Source organism: Acanthopagrus latus, chromosome 15, assembly GCF_904848185.1.
Source record: "Acanthopagrus latus isolate v.2019 chromosome 15, fAcaLat1.1, whole genome shotgun sequence".
Lineage (NCBI taxonomy): Eukaryota > Metazoa > Chordata > Actinopteri > Spariformes > Sparidae > Acanthopagrus > Acanthopagrus latus.
This window is the reverse complement of record NC_051053.1, coordinates 19403490-19420609: the sequence shown is the minus strand read 5'-3', so window position 1 is coordinate 19420609 and position 17120 is coordinate 19403490. Positions and strand designations below refer to the sequence as shown.

The window sequence follows — 17120 nt, the reverse complement described above, 5'->3', positions numbered from 1 at the left end:
AATTTAAACTGCAGAGATGTAAGCAGCATATACTGTAGTTTGTTTCATCACATAGAACTTTATTTATCTGTGACATTTTAGGGAAATATCTGAACGCAATTGAGTGGCTGTTAAACATAGTGCAGGGAACTTTTAACTAGTTATGAAACAGTCTCAGTTTAATACTGATCTTTCCATATAACAAATGAGACCATCAGCAACAAGATTGGCAATTATAGTTTACTAATTTGGGTAAGTCATGAAATAGCAATTTTTGGTGGGGGTGGTGCTGAGGATGAATTGAGGAGTCTCACAGGTTGAGGAAAAGAAGCTGTTCTGCAGTCTAGTGTTACAGTACAGCACTAAAATAAAGTTAACTATGTTTCACTGCAGTAGATTTTCAGACCGTAGTCTGGTCACAAGTTCCCTTTAATAGCTTAAAAGAAGTCAGGGGATAAAGAATGAAACATTTTTAGTGCTTCAGTGAGGTACAGATTTTACAAAAAAAAGGTTGAATTTCCAAAAAATTATAAAATCTTAAAAAGTAATGCATTTTAAGCTAGCCTGAACAGCTTGCAAATTTATAGCATGTGGCCTGTATTTCTGGACAGTGTTGTAAAAAGTTTCCAGAGGTCATATTTGAGTAAAAGTTACCATATTGTACTAAAACATTACATTGGTAAAAGTGAGTCACCCATACTGATAGTATTTGAGTACAAGTCCAAAGAATTGTACCTAAGTACTATAATTGAGTAAATCAACTTAGGTACATTCCATCACTGGATGGTTTCCGGATCATGTCTTTAAAGTGCATCTTATATCAAATTGGTTTTCCAGCTTTTCTTTGTCAAAACAAATGAGCTCTATAAGCTATGTGAGCTTTAACAAAAGTCCTCCCTTGGGTTGGGTCAGAATAAACTCCCCCTGGATAATGAAACTGAAATTCCACATTTTAAGAAGTTAACCCCTTAAAGCTCAAAAAGAATGGCTGAGATTAGAGAGGCTAAACCGCTGCCATGAAAATCCACCTGGCGGGAGTCAGGTCAGTCATCCTGAGTGAAACCAGGTGGTTTTGCAAGAAAATGTAAATAAACAATCTTTGTTTTCTCTGACTGAGGTGACCTTCCTCTAAGTGGAGCCAAATCTTTTAATTAACTTGTCCCTCACCACAAGGCCACCAACAGGGCTCTTCCTGCCACTTCTATCCCTCTGTTGTTCCTTGGATTAACTGCATTTGGCAGACAGATTGCAACTTTCTTAAAATGTTACTTAACTTACCATTGTTGCCGTCATAAAGAAATTCCATGGTAAGAGGGTTCCCAAGCCAAGGATGAAGAAAATGATCCATACTGCATTGTATCTGGGAACAAGAGAAAAGGAAGTTCACATTAATGAAGTCATTCAACTTTATGTCAACAGTTTATTCACTGGAAATGATCCAAATCTCATTTTGTTCATACAGTAACTAAAACAGATAGCTCTTCTTACTTGTCCCGAGGTGCGTTGATGGCCGTCATGGTTCTCGTCAGACTGTCGGTGTCACGTGCTCAGTCAAGGGTTAATCAGGGTGGCAACAGGTCTGAAGTGAACAGATAAGAAAAACCTTTGCCAAAAAATGAAAAACATTTAGAGTCTGTCATCAGCAGCCATGCCTCTCTCCTGTCTATATTTAGATATCTGAATGAGCAAGTTCAAAATTGGACCAACAAAGCAAATAAATCAGCTGCATTAGTAAAATGAAACAACTAAACTTATAATCTAACACTGTCAGGTTTAGTTTAAAATCAGCTCCAAACTCACAAGTGAACTTCATGTAAAAGACATAGGCAAAGTGACAGCTTGTCTTGTCATAAAACCTATGCCTGATCTAAAACCCTGCCTACTTTTTGTGTTATGAACATGTCTTAGTGATTACAGAGAGCAACAAAACAACCGCAAGAACAATGAAGGGTTAAACACACACTGAGGTCACACTCATAACAAAATTCAAAGAAGGGAGCCACTCTCTGGTTGTTGTATAACAGTTGTGAAATTCACTAGATATGCCCCACATCAGTCAGAAACACACTCATCACCTCGTAAAGCATATCATCTCTTAAATATGCTTAAAGCATAAAATGATGCTAAAGTACAACATATTTTTTCCCCTTATCATTTAAAGAAAACCATGATGTGTAAGTTTACTTACAGCTGAGTTCAATCAGGCTCCTCTTTCCTCTGGTCAGATGCAACTAACACAAAGGCCAACCACACTCTGCATGCTTCACTATATACCATGCAGAGGTTTCGCAGATTGACACCCAACTGTCTGCTGCTGCCAATTGGACCTGCCCTCTTTGCATCTCGGTGTCCATCCCACCCTCTTCCCTACACCTCAAACTCCCCTTTCTCCTCACAACCCTTCATGCACATTTTTGCATTTACATTCCAAGCATATGTGTGATAGTCTTTGGCACATACTGTGCAAAACAACTCCTCAATTTCTTATCATTTCAAGCAAACAGTAAATAGAGCAAAAGTTAAGTTTGCAGCAAACTGAACAACTAAGAAGAGAACATGACAGAACATTTTTATACATCTTTCCACAATGTTCTTGAGTCTCATGCTTTTGCATTTCCATCTGTTCCAGTCTCTTGCTTTCAATCTCTACACCCACGCCTTCTTAATTTCTCCCTCCATTTCCCTCATGTTTCCCACTGCCTTCTAATTTCTCACATCATTTCATCCACTGTTCTTCTTCAGCGCCTCTATCATTACTATGTTCATGTCATTTGCTCGCCTGGCCTTTATTGCGCAACTCAATTTTTCTTGTCCTACTTTCACCATTGTCCTTTTACTATCTACCATCACTTCTGTCAATTTCTTTCTGCTCTCATCTCCACTATTAACTTCTCTCTCCCCTTCTCTTGTCCTAGCATCTATTCCACAGGATCTGATGGAAGACATGTGCTCAGATGGCTGTGTGACACCTTCTCCAAACAGTACAAGTTCTCTTGAAGACGCCCCCTCCTTAAAAAACACAGAGCAATTTGGCATCAAATCAAGCTAAACAACACAAGGCAAAGTTTAGGCTGTCTCAGTAAATCCATGGAACATGAGCACTTGGATGCAACAGCTCTAAATAAAATGCAATGATTGATTGTCCACAATTTCCTTTTGGACTGATAAAGGTTTTTAAAGGTGAGTTTGTAACTACTGGTGATAGCAACACAAATGTATGAGTTGGTTTCAATTTTGTATGTTTTCGCCAGGAAATATGCAATGGATTCATAACAATCCACACTTGGCGCCAAGAAATGTGGCAGTGCTTCAGCAAACACAGAGAAGAGGACTGCTGTTTAGATGGATGTAAACAATCAAGATTTCAAAATCAGCTTTGGAAACGTTTCATGGGGAAGGGCATGCATTCAACACGTTTACAGTTTGCCTTTAACTATGATGCCTCCTGATCCATTCATAAGTAAAAGCTAAGACCGGCATGTATGATTAGATTAATCCACAGTTGAATAGATTGTTGTTGCTGCTGCTGACTAACATAACATGACCAATCCCAGGTTTGATCTGGCTGGTCATGAGTGTGCTCTCAGCAAGGACAGAGACTGCTCTATATGAATGTGGCCACCCACACCCACACACACACACACACTATAGCCCACTAAGTCTCACGTATCTAAACTATACTGCTATACCGTCTAACGCTGAGAAAGTCTCATGAGAAAGGTCTGTATGGCATGCAAGGTAAGACAGACATGGGACTTTATTTGGTAAACAAGTCCATTTGCGCGACCAGGCACTGTGGGAATGACTACTAGAACATGACAGATCCATCAACAAAGCCAACATAATGACAGATCTAAACCTGTCGCTATTATATCACCAATAGTAAAATAAAAAAGTTAGGGATATTTTGTTGTTCCACTTGATTGTTTCTTGAATTGTCTTTTGAATGCAATTTCTTAAGAGCTTTTACTATTTTTTGTTGCTCATTTTTAGTTTGTTTTATTGTCTTTGAAATGCAATTTTTTATTTCCAACATTTTCTATTTTCTGACTTTGAATGTGTTTCCAGGCCCCTGTAAAGCACTTTAAATTGCCCTTTGGCTGAATGCTGTTATATAACTACACTTGCCTAAAATTTGAACCAACTTCCTCTGGTGGAACATACTGCAACGTGAACTAATGTGCAGAAAATATATTGAAAGAAAACTGCCATTATGCACATGGGAACTTCTTAACTAAACTTGCTGTCAGTATCCAACTCATCCTGTGTCTCTTATTTCCTCCTTTCCATCCTCCCACTGGCTGTTATGACAGTCAAATCCTGCAGCACACTCCAAAATGTATCATAGCTGATGGCATTACAGTCACAGTTTAAAAACACAGTGGCTCAGCCATGGCCCAGATTCCCGCAAGTACGCCTCTCTCAACCTAACGTGTCATGAAAACGAGCCAGCTGGCATTAGCTATCTGGTGTTGGTATGGTGCCCACCACTCACACTGTCACACAGGCACTTTGTAGTCTGTAGAGTGGTACAAAACTCCAGTTTGGCATTAATCTTTACTTTAACTAGCTGGCCTCTCAGCGACACCCAACTCCAACAATCGGCCAGTGTTTCCAATTAATTAAATAGACCCACAATGCAGTTTGAGGTCTTTTTTAAGGTCCTCTTTTTCAAGTTATCATTATTGAGCCAGTTATCATGACGTACTTAACACTGCTCTTTTAATTCAGATACCTAAATAAAGAGGGGCTGGTTTTTGACCAGTTCCTTGATTTGGGGGCGCAGTGGAAGATTTGCAAGACATGAAAACATTTTTTTCTTTGTTTGTTGTTATCAGATTGGAATATACATTTTTGTTAGGTCTTAGACTAATGGTGTTCATTGGTTTGGGGTTTTATAGCTTCAAATAAAGGGGAATCTGATGCAATCTTCCAATGAAATCAAATGCCTTCATTCAAATGGCATGTTAAAACATGACTTCGGCCCAGATGGCTCTGTAGGGGGATTCATGCATACAATGCCAAATCCATGGTTAGCATGGTGGTTTTAACTCAAGTTTATGAGTGCCTTACACTTTGTGCTGCATGAAACATTTCAGGGTTTTATTTTTCTTTCCTGTAAATTGTAGGTCGACAGTCCTTAGATCAGTGGCCTGATAACATCTAGAAGGTCTCGTGGGTGCCTTCACCTTTTTGGGAGCACACGCAGTCTTAATATTTCATATAGAGCTGCAATAGTTAGACTGCGTAGTTGACAATTAATATAATATATTGAAGATATTCCAAGTTTAGCAATTAAATATCTGCCTTTCTGCTACACCACCATCTAGCAGGTCGAAGTGTCTGCACAGTGTGGGGTGGAGGGGAGGGTGAGAACGTACATGTTAGGCTGTCCCAGAGAAGACAATTGCTGAAAATCTCATGTTTAATGAAGATGACAATCGTTCTGCAGCGGTGCCCAGGCTAACAACTGGAATATAAGGGACAGGGATTGAAGTACTCAAGGAAGTAGACATAAAAAACATTAAGAAAACTAGAGAAAAAAAACTTTTAAATATTTTTTTCTTATATCCTCAGTACGGGTACAGTTTAATAGCAAAGGATTGGAGTGCATTTTTCTTGTCTAACCAGCATACCTCTCTAACAGGGTCGCCTTTATTCCCAGGCTAACACACGGAATAGTTTGATGCTGGTCATATGATGAGGCGAAGGAAGAATAACCCCTATCCTCTAGGTCATTTCCCAGTACTTATAGCGAGCGGATACTCTTATCAAAGTCAAAATCGTTGTTATCATAACAGACAAAAGGGAGGTATTTCTTTATACGCCATCACTGAAATCTTTTAAAACCTACGAAACTTCAAAATGTAACTATGAATCCAGCATAGCTGAAATGATCAGCCAGTTTCTCTACCGAGGCTCTCCGGATGTAAAAACCTGCTGGTTTCCATCCAAGCAATCTAATTAGAGATCATTTTCACAAATGAGATACAACCTAAGCACAATTAGCTGCAATTAAGTGGCTGGTTGCAGGACTCTTAATTTAATTTCTCATATCAATAGTTGCAGAGTATTGTGTACACAAAACATTAGTATTAAGGATGCTTGATTTTTCTTAACATCAATTCAACATGTCAAATGGAGTCAACGTACTCTGCACTTTCCACACAAAAATTTGTGCATGGTACCTTCAGTGCTCACATGCCGCACGGGACATTCTTCTTAAAATCTGTGTTAGATCTAGAGAGACAGCTTGCACAACTACGGCTTAAATAATAACAGACAGGAGATTTATTGTAACACTGCACTGGAAACAACCAATCTCTGGTCAGTGGGTTCAAATGGCAACAAGGCATTGGAAAACTTAGACGTCACATGATCTAAAAACGCTTCCTATGCACAACTCGTAACACTCCTGTCTGGTGATTCACGTGCCGCTCACATCTGTGCCTGACAACCAAGGTTCCAATTTCACACCAACACACACACATAAAATGCAGCTTGCTCAACAGCCTGGGCTGAGAACATCCAAGGATACTTTATAGTTATGTTGCAGTACATTGACTTTTACAACCCCGATTCTCATTTCACACTGCTCTTCTTTCAAGGACAGCAATACTGACCCTATCATCAGTCTGTCAGATGAAAACAAATGAAAAATTTCATAACAAGTCCAACAAAAGACAAACTGTAAGTTAATCTTAAAAAGAAAAGATGCAAGATTCTCCAAATATTAAATCACTGAGCAAAGCCTGAAATGTTTTTTTAATTTATCAAGAGAGAATAATGAGCAGCAGGATTAAAACCACCACGCAGGATTCATGCCTCTGATGTAGTAATCAAATTATAGCTAACCCTTCATTATCTTGTCACCACAAACACTATATGGATTTGCCGTGCTCAACATTATCAAGCGTTGTTAGGAAATAATTACATGTCTGAAGTGTGATATATATGTGATATCAGACAACAGTTGGGAGGTGTGAACTGGAACTCGTTATGGAGCCTCTGCATGTAGACTTTGCAACACCCTGATGCTGATATATAAAACCATCTTTACCAGAAGTGCACCTTATAAACTACTTGTTTATAATGTAAGTCAGCTTAAAGCAAAGTGTGCATTCCAGTCTGCATTATAAATATATTAATATGTCAAATGAACAACAGAAATCATGCATCTATACCTGCAAGCACAAGTTAACAATCACTAATCTAATCACATTTTGGGTCAGCTTTTGAACAAAAGTAGGACACGTATTGTCGATGTGACTTTAGATAGTATTTGCAGCCAATCACCCTGGCAGGAAATGTTACGTTGCCGAAGCATTTAACTTCCCATCACATTCACACACTGTGGTTGGTGGGAAGCCGATCTCACAGTTAGCAGCAGTCCTTTCAAACAGCTTGTCCACACATGCCTTTAATGTCAGCCAATGACTTTTCATGAGTGGCCAAATTAAATCCTATTGACAGAAAAATAAATAAACAAAGATAAAAGGACTCCTAAATTCGAAAAGCACATTTCAGGGAACAGAAGGACTCCGACAGTGGGTCAAATACATGTTCACCTTATCATTTCTGCATGGATTGAGGCATTTGTGTATTCAGGGACAAACCAAGCAGCCTAGGTAACACTGTGTTAATGCTCTGTTTGAGAAAGACACATAGAGACCAATAAAATTAATTCAAACAAACCTCTAAAAACACCAACTGGTCTTTTATATTCTGGGAAACTGGAGTCTAAAACCAATCATAACAAAACCTGGCTTGGCACATGTTGCTGTTGTCACTCAAGCCTCTGCAAATACATTAATCATCAAGAGATGACACAACATTGATATTTCATAAATTTCAAACCCCTAATGAAAATGTTCTCACTTCAAATGTGACAGATGACTTTTGTTTCTTAGTGGAAAAAGTGTCACAACCTGTAAACATCAAGATGGCCAACTGGAGTAGCTTTACTCTGAACAATTACATTTAATCATCATTGTCTCCTCCACTTTGAACAGGAAGCATTGTGGCACCAACAACTTCACAAAACATCTGATCTTTTTTGAGAAAGCACAAACAAGTCAATAAAAACAGGGTGCAGCTTCACTCCAAACAATACCAGCTTCCACTTGATCACATCTAATGAATTCTCTACCTTTGCTTTCTGCTTGTTACTAAGCCCAAACAAGTTATGAGTCTTGTATGATTTATATCTAAGTAACTTCCAGACATACAGGGGAAAGCGTCATGCTTTTGTCAAACTGGGATGTAATCACGCTAACACAAATAAGGGCAGGAAACAATAGCACAGAGACAGGAAAAGAGACTTTCGTGGGACACTAATTAGAACAGCCTAAGGTAAATCCTAAGAGAAAACTCTGGAAAGAAAAAAATCTTTCATGCCAAACGAGGGAAGGAGCATAAAAGGTCTCCAAATCCATTGTCTTCACCCTGACCCGCCCCTTTACACTGGAATCATTTCCCGCCACTGGAACAAAGCCCATCTCCAGCTGCCTGTCTTTTTAGTTGGTTCAAGTGGCTGATGATGAACTGGCAACTCTACTTTTCTGCATGACTGTAATCCAGTCAGCACTGATGGGTTTAAATGAGTGAGACTAGAGGGATCATGAGTCAGTTTAGCCTAATCTTATCTTCCAGAGATGATAATTGTTATTTTGCCAGCGTCAGCACCAGTCACCTCAGACAACATATGGGAAAACTTATCTCCCACTCTTATAAAACAGATGTTCCTGTGCCCCAGGGGTGGGTCGATGCTGCTGTCCCATCAGCTGTCGAGTCGGAAACAAAGCCACCATTCTGGTGCGCTCTTCTCCTTGCTTCAGGGTCAGCAGAGTCACAAATAGCACAGACACGTGTGAGATGGAAACAAGCCAGGAAAACACTCACTCACTCTTAGTCAGAGAGATCCCTCATCACTGAGAGGAGTTATAGTAAGCCTGTAATAAATGTTACAAGACTACAACAAAAATATCCCCTGAAACCATTAAAATATTATGCAACCTTAACGACAAGAGTAAAAACCAGATCATCACAGGTATTGTCTTTGTAAATAAGTCACTACTCAGGACCACAAGTACATTTAACCCTTTCATTTGGAAGACATTTCTAACTATTTACGTTGGAGAAGCATATCCCAGTCCCAAGCATAATATCTTTGGATCTCTGCCATTTTGAGATATGGAAATTAAAAATGGTGGAGAGAAGACGAGATGCACAGATGTACCTCTGGAACAATGTTTAAATCCTCTTATGTTCAAATAACAGGACAGGTACAACAAAACGTGTATGTTTGTTTCATCACTGATTTGTTTGAAATGTTGACTTTTAATGCAGATGGATAATGAACTCAAATATCAGTTTTCAGTCTCCCTGATTACTAATAATCAGTATCAGAAAATACCCTTTGGTGCATAGCGTCCACTGTGTTGGATGAATGAATTTTGACTCACAGAAAAAAAGATTAGAAGAAGATTATTTCTTACACTTTTTTTAAACAGCTCCTGAACACCTGTCTTTAAATAGTGGATGAATGATTCTTCAAAATAAGATCTATATTTTTTCAAGTTATTGGCATAATTTCTCACTTATTTACAAGTTGTTTAAAAAAAATTAAATGTATTACATTGTGATTATGTGAACTATTCATGCTTGAAAGGATTAAAGTAACTATAATAGCATTATAGTGACCTACATACACATATTTGACACAGATTCACCTGGCAGAAGGAATCTTAGTGGCTCCTGTTACCACACATCCGTTTTGAGTCATCACTAACACATACTCATAAAACTTTCAGCAGAGTCTTTTCTTAACTTTCCCTACTGTCACCTCATGTGGTGTAGACAGTGTCCCCCCCACCCACCCTCCATGTGCTACCAGTGAAGTTTCATTAAAGCTGCCAGTGAAGCACGTGTTCCCCCCTCAGTCATGATGAGCCACATGAGTTTACAAAGACTGTTTTATCATTTATGTTTTATAAGGTTAACCATTCATGGAGAGCTGACTGGTTTATCCCCATCCTAAAATCTGGCAGACAGTGCAGCGTCTACTTTTATCACATTATCACAGATTTTATCCCACATTTTAGTTACACTAGAATTAAATAAAAATGAGGCAAAATGTGGGGAAGTCAACCAGTCAACAAATTAGTCTTTCGGTCTCTATTCTCTTAGTTTGAGCAGCTCTCTGTCCACCACACGCTCGCTGTCTGAGACCTCCTCCAGCCTGCTAGCTTGAACGGTCCCATCACCGCTATCTTCCCGACCGGACTGACCACGCTTGAAGTTGGCGGTAAATTTAATTCCCGGCTCTAGTCAACAAAGGAGGCATGCTTGCTGGCGTCCAGCATCACAACACCGGTACCCCTTGTCCTCACACGCGTCTCCCGGGGACAGTTTAAGACATTAAAACGAGCCACTGACTCGTAAAAAATGAGCTAAATCACCTCACACGAACCGAGAGGAGGCAGAATAACAGCTAAAAGAGAGTAACCGTTAACGTTGTTTTATCGGCAAACTGAGCTTTAACCGTCGGTTTTAAAGCAAAAACTAATTCGCACAGCCGCCTTGTATCACAGACAGAGGTGATAACAGACTGAGAGCGACATTAAGTAAGTCAATAAAGCGCACAGTGATGTCCTACCTTGTCATTAAGTCTGTGAAGTCTTGTTGAGTCTGATCCAGTCTGTCTCCACACGGCTCGCGCGAACAGCCCAGTCTATGCTGCCTTCAGGGGATCCTTGTAAAAGACACAATCCAGCCGCGCAAAGCGAAAATAACACAATTATCTGTGCATGTTTTTAGCCTAAAAATGAATCAAGTGAACACATGGGTCGCGTAATAAAAATCTCAATAACCTCGAATCAAATGTTTCTTTTACAGACAATCATTAACTGACTATTTATGGCAGTATGCCATCTTAGCAAAGGAAGACAGCGTCAAAACTAGAATATAGAAGTGAGACGAAACTCAATAAGCGGCATTTATTTAGTATAAGTAACTGACATTATATACATCCTAAATGTGCAGTTGAGAGATTTGTTTTTTCTGGTGATTAAACTGCCCTGAACTCGTAGTTGTAGAACGTCCGATTGTATCAAAAGCTACCAGAAGAGGCGGAGGAATACCTCATAGAGGGCCTATTTTGTGTGCGGCCACATTAAATGTCATCTGCCACCCATGACTGTCTGAACGTGGAGCAGTCTGCCAACTCTCTGTCTGTTTTTGTTTTTTTTAACTGTCTGTGGTTATGAATAATCTCGTTATTGAGATTCTTTCTGCTGATGTGGCACATGAGAGATGCAGGAAATCACCAAATAAATTATTATGATTTAGTCATAGTTAAAGCCATGACAATGAACTATTATCAAGACTGAAAAAGACTTCAACATGTGGGATTTTAAACAATGTTATTAGGGGATCGAATGAGTATAGTAGATAAATGCAGAAGGGAAAAAATGCATCAAAATTCATTAAATTTAAATTATTAGTAGACATTTCTTTACATTTTAACTAATTATGCTCGGAAAAGTGATGGGGACACAACTGGTAATTTCATGTCCCCAAAGTAAATGACAACTATGATAAAGGATAAGTTCACCAAAAATTCTGTAATTTTTTACTCATGTTGATGGAAAGTTGAGTGAAGTCTCGTTGTCAACAGAACAACCTTAAAAATGGCCCCATACTGCTCATCTGGCATAATCCAAGACTCCAGAAGCAGAAGAAGTTGATGAAAAATCAAACAGTTGAGCTCATGCATAGAGGATGTGCAAGAAGTAGCTCTTAGCTTAGCAGCTGCGATGAAGATTGCGATGTGTATTTTAACATCTCAAGGTGTAGATAACATATTAAGACTTCAGGAGACTTGGATTGCACTGGAAAAGCTGTATGGAGCCATTTTATGTTTGGTTGTTTGCTGCAAGCTCAAGAAACTATGAAACTTCATCTCACTCTCATCACCCGGCATGCCAGTCAGTAGTGATTGAATTATTTTTGGGTGAACTTATCCTTTAACACAGGATAATAACATGGCAGAATATCTGTCAGAAAACATCTTCATATCATCTAACAGTACACATCATATCATATAGTAGTGTGAGGTGATAATGATTAGAATCTGTCTTTATAAAGAGACACACTGGCTGGCTGCTTGACTTGCACTGTTTGTGGGACAGACCTACAGACAAGGAAACTGCTGCAATCAGCTTGCTGATCTGAGTCAAACTGCACAGCACATTTCCTCTCTTTCTAGAGTAACAAAAACACCACAATTAAAAACACTCTTGCTGCAGCCGTTTGCATCAAATTAGCCTAAACAACTTGCTAGGAAATTACAGGTTGCCCGTGTTCTTTTTTATTGTTCACCCCAAAGTTACACGGCAACAAGTGATGAACAGATTCACTGATTCACAGTGAAACACTCTTGTTTGTACATATAAATAGGAAGAAATGGAGGGAGCTGTGACGTGAATCAGGCGATCTCCGCACCACTCAGACTAAACCACAGTGTTTTCTTAAATGCAAAGACAGCACATGTATTCCTAAAGGTCGATGATGACTGTGTTCGACAATCTGAAGACAAAACAACACAAGGATAAGAAGGACAGGGTGTGCCTGAGTTAAATGCGTCTAACTCTAAGGAAAGCAAGAATTTTCCATGAACAAAGAGTAATTAGAAATATAATTTTATTGTCCTTTAAATGGCCTCAGGGGGAAAAAAGTGTAATTAATTGATGCTATTATGCAGCACAACGTCTGCTGTGTTTAAAAAAACACATTACATTGTCCTCTCTTCGGCTGCTTTTAGAATACAGCTTGTTTTCTCAAGCGTCTGTGAGATCTGACACCAACGTATAATTTCATCATAACACTCTGTCTGAACCGCCGTGCCAAGGCGTTGTTTACGGTCTGTTTTTGTGCTGCATGTGAGTCTGGACAAACTAAGAGTTGGTCTCTTCTGTTTGCTCATATAGCCGTGGCAGGTTCGCAGTCATCCACACCCTGTCTCTTCCCCCCCCTCGTCTAAAAAAAGCCCGCTGTGGTTATGGACAGAAACCATGTGTGAAGAAGTCGCTAGTCTGGCTGTTTCTGGCTGTGGAGGAGCTGAGGACTGAGGGGCTTCTGTCTCTGTCTGCTGGTGTGAAGGCACAAAACTACACTTTATTTCAATCAGTGGGCATACAAATCTCTTTATTTCCTGTAGCAGAATATGTCTCTCTCTACTCTCTGCGTTCCTCTGAGGCTCTGTTTACTGGCTTGCGTAGCCAAAGGGGAAAAATCGGTCAGAAGACTCAGTGCAGTCTTGACCGGGTTTTTCCATGCAGAATGAAAACAGGAGAAGAAAGAGGGAAAGTGGCAAAACAGGAACAAGGAAAAAAGAGAGATGATGGTTTCCGCGAGACTGCATGGAAAGACAGTCACGTAGGAATGAGAAATTTGAATGGAAATGAAAAGAATCCAAAGAGATGCGTGCTGATAATAAAGAGCAAAACAAAACAAAACTGCCAAAACAGTCTCAACTGTCGCATGACAGGTGCTTTGAGGTCACTGAAGCCACTAACTGACTTCTATGAGGCACCTGTGTGACAATATATCTGCAATGCTGGAATTAACATACTACATCTTCAGTGGCCACACATGTATATCAATGGAACAGATGGACACAACATTTATTAAAATAAGAAAGAACGATCTTCATGTATAACATTGGCTGGATAAGTAAGAAATCATAAAAAATTTGTTGCTAGTAGCGTTTCACAAAGTCTGTAAAGTTTCTCACTCACAACTAACAAAACTGAGCAATTTATAAAGGGAGTCTAGGGATTTTCTTCACATGTACTGAAGAAGTTGCCTATATTGGTGGTTATTTTGTAAAATTTGACATATTTACCATCAATAAAAACCTTCTTCTTTAAACACAGAAGCAGATGGGCTGGTACAGTGGTGCCACAACAAATTGGCGCTTTTCACAATGGAAGAAAAAAATGTACTGAAATGTACTTAATGCCGAATTTACAAGAAAACATGATTGATTCTGAATTTGTCATAGCAAAGTTTCTCAAAATGTATAAAGTTTTTCCGAACTTAAGAGCTCATAAATTGTATTGATTTTTAATGGGAGTCTGGGGACTTTCTCCATGGTGTTAAAGAAGTTGCCAGTGTTGGTTATTGTAAACCGTATTTGTAAAATGTGACACGTTTACCAACATCAGAATATTACATTCTTTCACTGATTTAGTGTAAATCATGAATGGAAACTGTGTTCAAGCAGCTGCACTTCAGACAGAGAAGCAGACAGGCTGGTACAGTGGTGCTGTGACAAACTGAAGGGAAAAAATTGAATTTAATGCCAAATTTACAAGAGGGCAGGACTTATTTTGAAATTGTCATTGCAAAGTTTTGCAAAGTGTCTTAAGTTTCTCCTCACTCAGCAACTCTTAAAATCACACAATTTGTAAAGGAGTCTGGGGGTTTTGCCATAGGTTGAATCGGACAGTGGATCCATTCTTTTGGTTGTTGTGGCTTCTTCTAGTTTTTCCACAGAGGACATTAGTTAAGTAGGTGGTCCTTCAATGTGACCAAGGACACACATGCATACACATACTACACACAACAGAATGTGGTCTTACACAACCCAGTTCACCTCTGAATGTGGTCTCGATGAGCGGATCCTAAATGCATCCTCACACCTGTACTTAGACAGGTACAGCCTCTTCCTGTAACTGTACGCCAAATCAATCCGATTGAAAACATGTACTGTATCTCCCGATAGTAGCTTGAAACACACTGTCAAGAAGAACCCGGAGGAACATTCAACGAGGTCACTGAATGTTCCTTTATGTTGCGCAGCTGTAGATATTTTCTATTGTCAGATGAAGATCTTATGTCATCAACTCCTTCACTTCCTGCTGACCCCGGACAGTTCCCTCTCATGCCATTTTTAGAGCCGACGTTTATTATGAGCAAATAAACATCATACATGTCTAATTCGAGAATGTCCTGTGAAGTTTGTGGCATAAGAGGCGAGTGTAGGGAGAGGAGGAGGCCATGCCATGAATGGGCTGGAAGTGGCTTTCTGACCACATACTGAGATTTAAGAGGACAGAGGTAGAAAAAGGAATTCCAATGGATGGCCTCTTCAACCCCTAAACAGCTCAGGAGACGGAGAGAGAGTGAAGTAAATCCCGTTTGGGATTAAGAATTTTGAGGTCTGGCTCCGTTTTCGGGGGATTAAGGCTCGGGTTGAAGCAATAAAGACAGACAAACAAAGAAAAAGTCCTCAGGGAGGTCTGCGAGGGTGAATTCCCCCCTTATCTTTACCTTAGTAGCCCCTTCTTCAAATTCCCAACAGAGTGTGAGAGGTCCGGTAGGTTCACACACGAGTATGAAATCCCTGTCACGATGGATGAGCCACAAATCCACAAAACATTCCTCTCAATCCAGTGGTGCATTTAGGGACAAGAGTTAAGTATGAGACAGCCCATTATGGGATTCACGTCGTGAGCTGGAGTCCAGCAACCTCAAAATTGGCTTCAGTCCCAAAATTCTGCATTTGTGGTGTTCACATGCTTGTCTGCAACCATGGAAATCACCTCAAATCCTTCAACACAGTCTTTTATTTGTTGCGTTCCCCCCTTCAACCTTTACAACCTGAATTTATCAGCAATTTGGCATGTGCTCAACATTGACAAGGGGCTTAGCTTTTGGATGCAAAGTTACCTAAAAAATGAAGCAACCCTGCAAAATACATTTCAAATTTATTAGCCTATAATCTCTAGCTGAAATGTTTATCGCTCTTTGGATTCGAGATTGCATCCCTCATTGCTCTGTAAACAAAAAAGCCAGGTAGCATCTTTTATGTTTCCGTATTTATCGGCAAATTAATTATGAACTGCAGCTGAGAGAAGCGTAAACAGAACTTTGAAGCAAAGTCGGAGTTCGCCATCAATCACTTTTCCTTTCACTCTTCTTCCGCTCATTAAATTTAGGAATTATTCAACGTTCATTCTGTTCGGTGTGCGAGGAGGAGGACTGTGTGAGCGGGCATTCCGTACATTTCTGCATTCTCGAGCTGTTATGCTTGAATTCAACATGCGTATTGACAGCGCTGTCCTGATGACAGGGCCGGTGTTGAAGGTTAAATACACACTTCCTCACGTGGGCAGAGAGCTGCTGCAGTCAACAGGGGTTCAAACTTTGTCCACGTCCCAAGCGGTGATGTCACGAGGGGTTATTTTTCATAATTAATTAGGAAGTTGAGGTCTCAGATAGTTCATTTAACTTCTCTGTGGCAATTTGAAACCCACTGTTAAGTCACAAGTGTCTATTCTGTCATTCCTAATTAGATACTCAGACTCAAATATGGACTTATTACATCCGTCAAGGAGGTTTTGTTCTGAGCCGTGTCCGTTGGTTTGTTGGATTGTCAGCAGGATAACACAAAAACCACTGGGCAGATAACCACAAAACCTGGATGGAGGACGGGTCTTGGGCCAGAATAGATCCAGATAAAAGGGCAGATCCAATGTTTTCTCACTTTCTTTAACATTGCGAGTAGGGCTGTCGTGATATTCACAATAGTTGCGTTGATAAAAAAGTGAAATATACATTTTATCCTGACAATAATACACATTTGGCAATATAATAATTGAAGTTTCTCTTCATTTTCATTAATTTCTCAGGGAGTAATACGAGGATCTACATTAAATAAATAAATCAAGCATATTTCCATGGCTAGTGAGCACAATTCCATTGCTTTCTTTTTTTACTGACTTAGTTATTCCAAAACACAACATCTCTCTTGTTGTGCACTCAAAAGAAAAGCAGCTGCACTTAAAAGTTTTGAGGCTCATGTTTTCCTTATTATTTTGTTATTGGCCTGAAATTATTTCCAAAGCCTTTTGCGGTTCACTGAAAAGGCCAAAAAAGGTGATAACGTGTTACGATAAGCTGCTGGAAAACAGGTTTTGTCCTACAAAATTGGCCAGGATCATAATGACAACCCTGCAGAAACCAATCATATTTGCAGATGAATCCAAGTAAAGGATAAATGCCAGCAGCCTTGACTTGTGAATTCACTTGTTTCATGAGTGGTAAAATGTGAAATTTTGTTAAATGTTCCTGGT

The 17120-nt window shown here is 39.6% G+C and overlaps 1 protein-coding gene across 5 annotated transcripts in view; it reads right to left on the bottom strand.

Annotated features, from left to right (window-relative positions):
• The window catches only part of LOC119033719 (equilibrative nucleoside transporter 1-like), a 37301-nt gene that overhangs the window by 11662 nt on the left and 8519 nt on the right, over nucleotides 1-17120 (bottom strand). Inside the window, exons 1-3 of one of the 5 annotated variants that reach the window (XM_037124148.1) lie at nucleotides 10637-10744; nucleotides 1468-1558; nucleotides 1258-1339 (exon numbers count right to left, since the gene is read on the bottom strand). In XM_037124148.1, coding sequence (XP_036980043.1) covers nucleotides 1258-1339; nucleotides 1468-1496 — 111 coding nt within the window. In that variant the 5' untranslated portion in view covers nucleotides 1497-1558; nucleotides 10637-10744. Of the gene's footprint in view, nucleotides 1-1257; nucleotides 1340-1467; nucleotides 1583-2167; nucleotides 2290-10636; nucleotides 10745-17120 lie in introns of those variants that run through there. The other 4 variants (XM_037124149.1, XM_037124153.1, XM_037124150.1 and 1 more) reach the window with 4 other exon arrangements.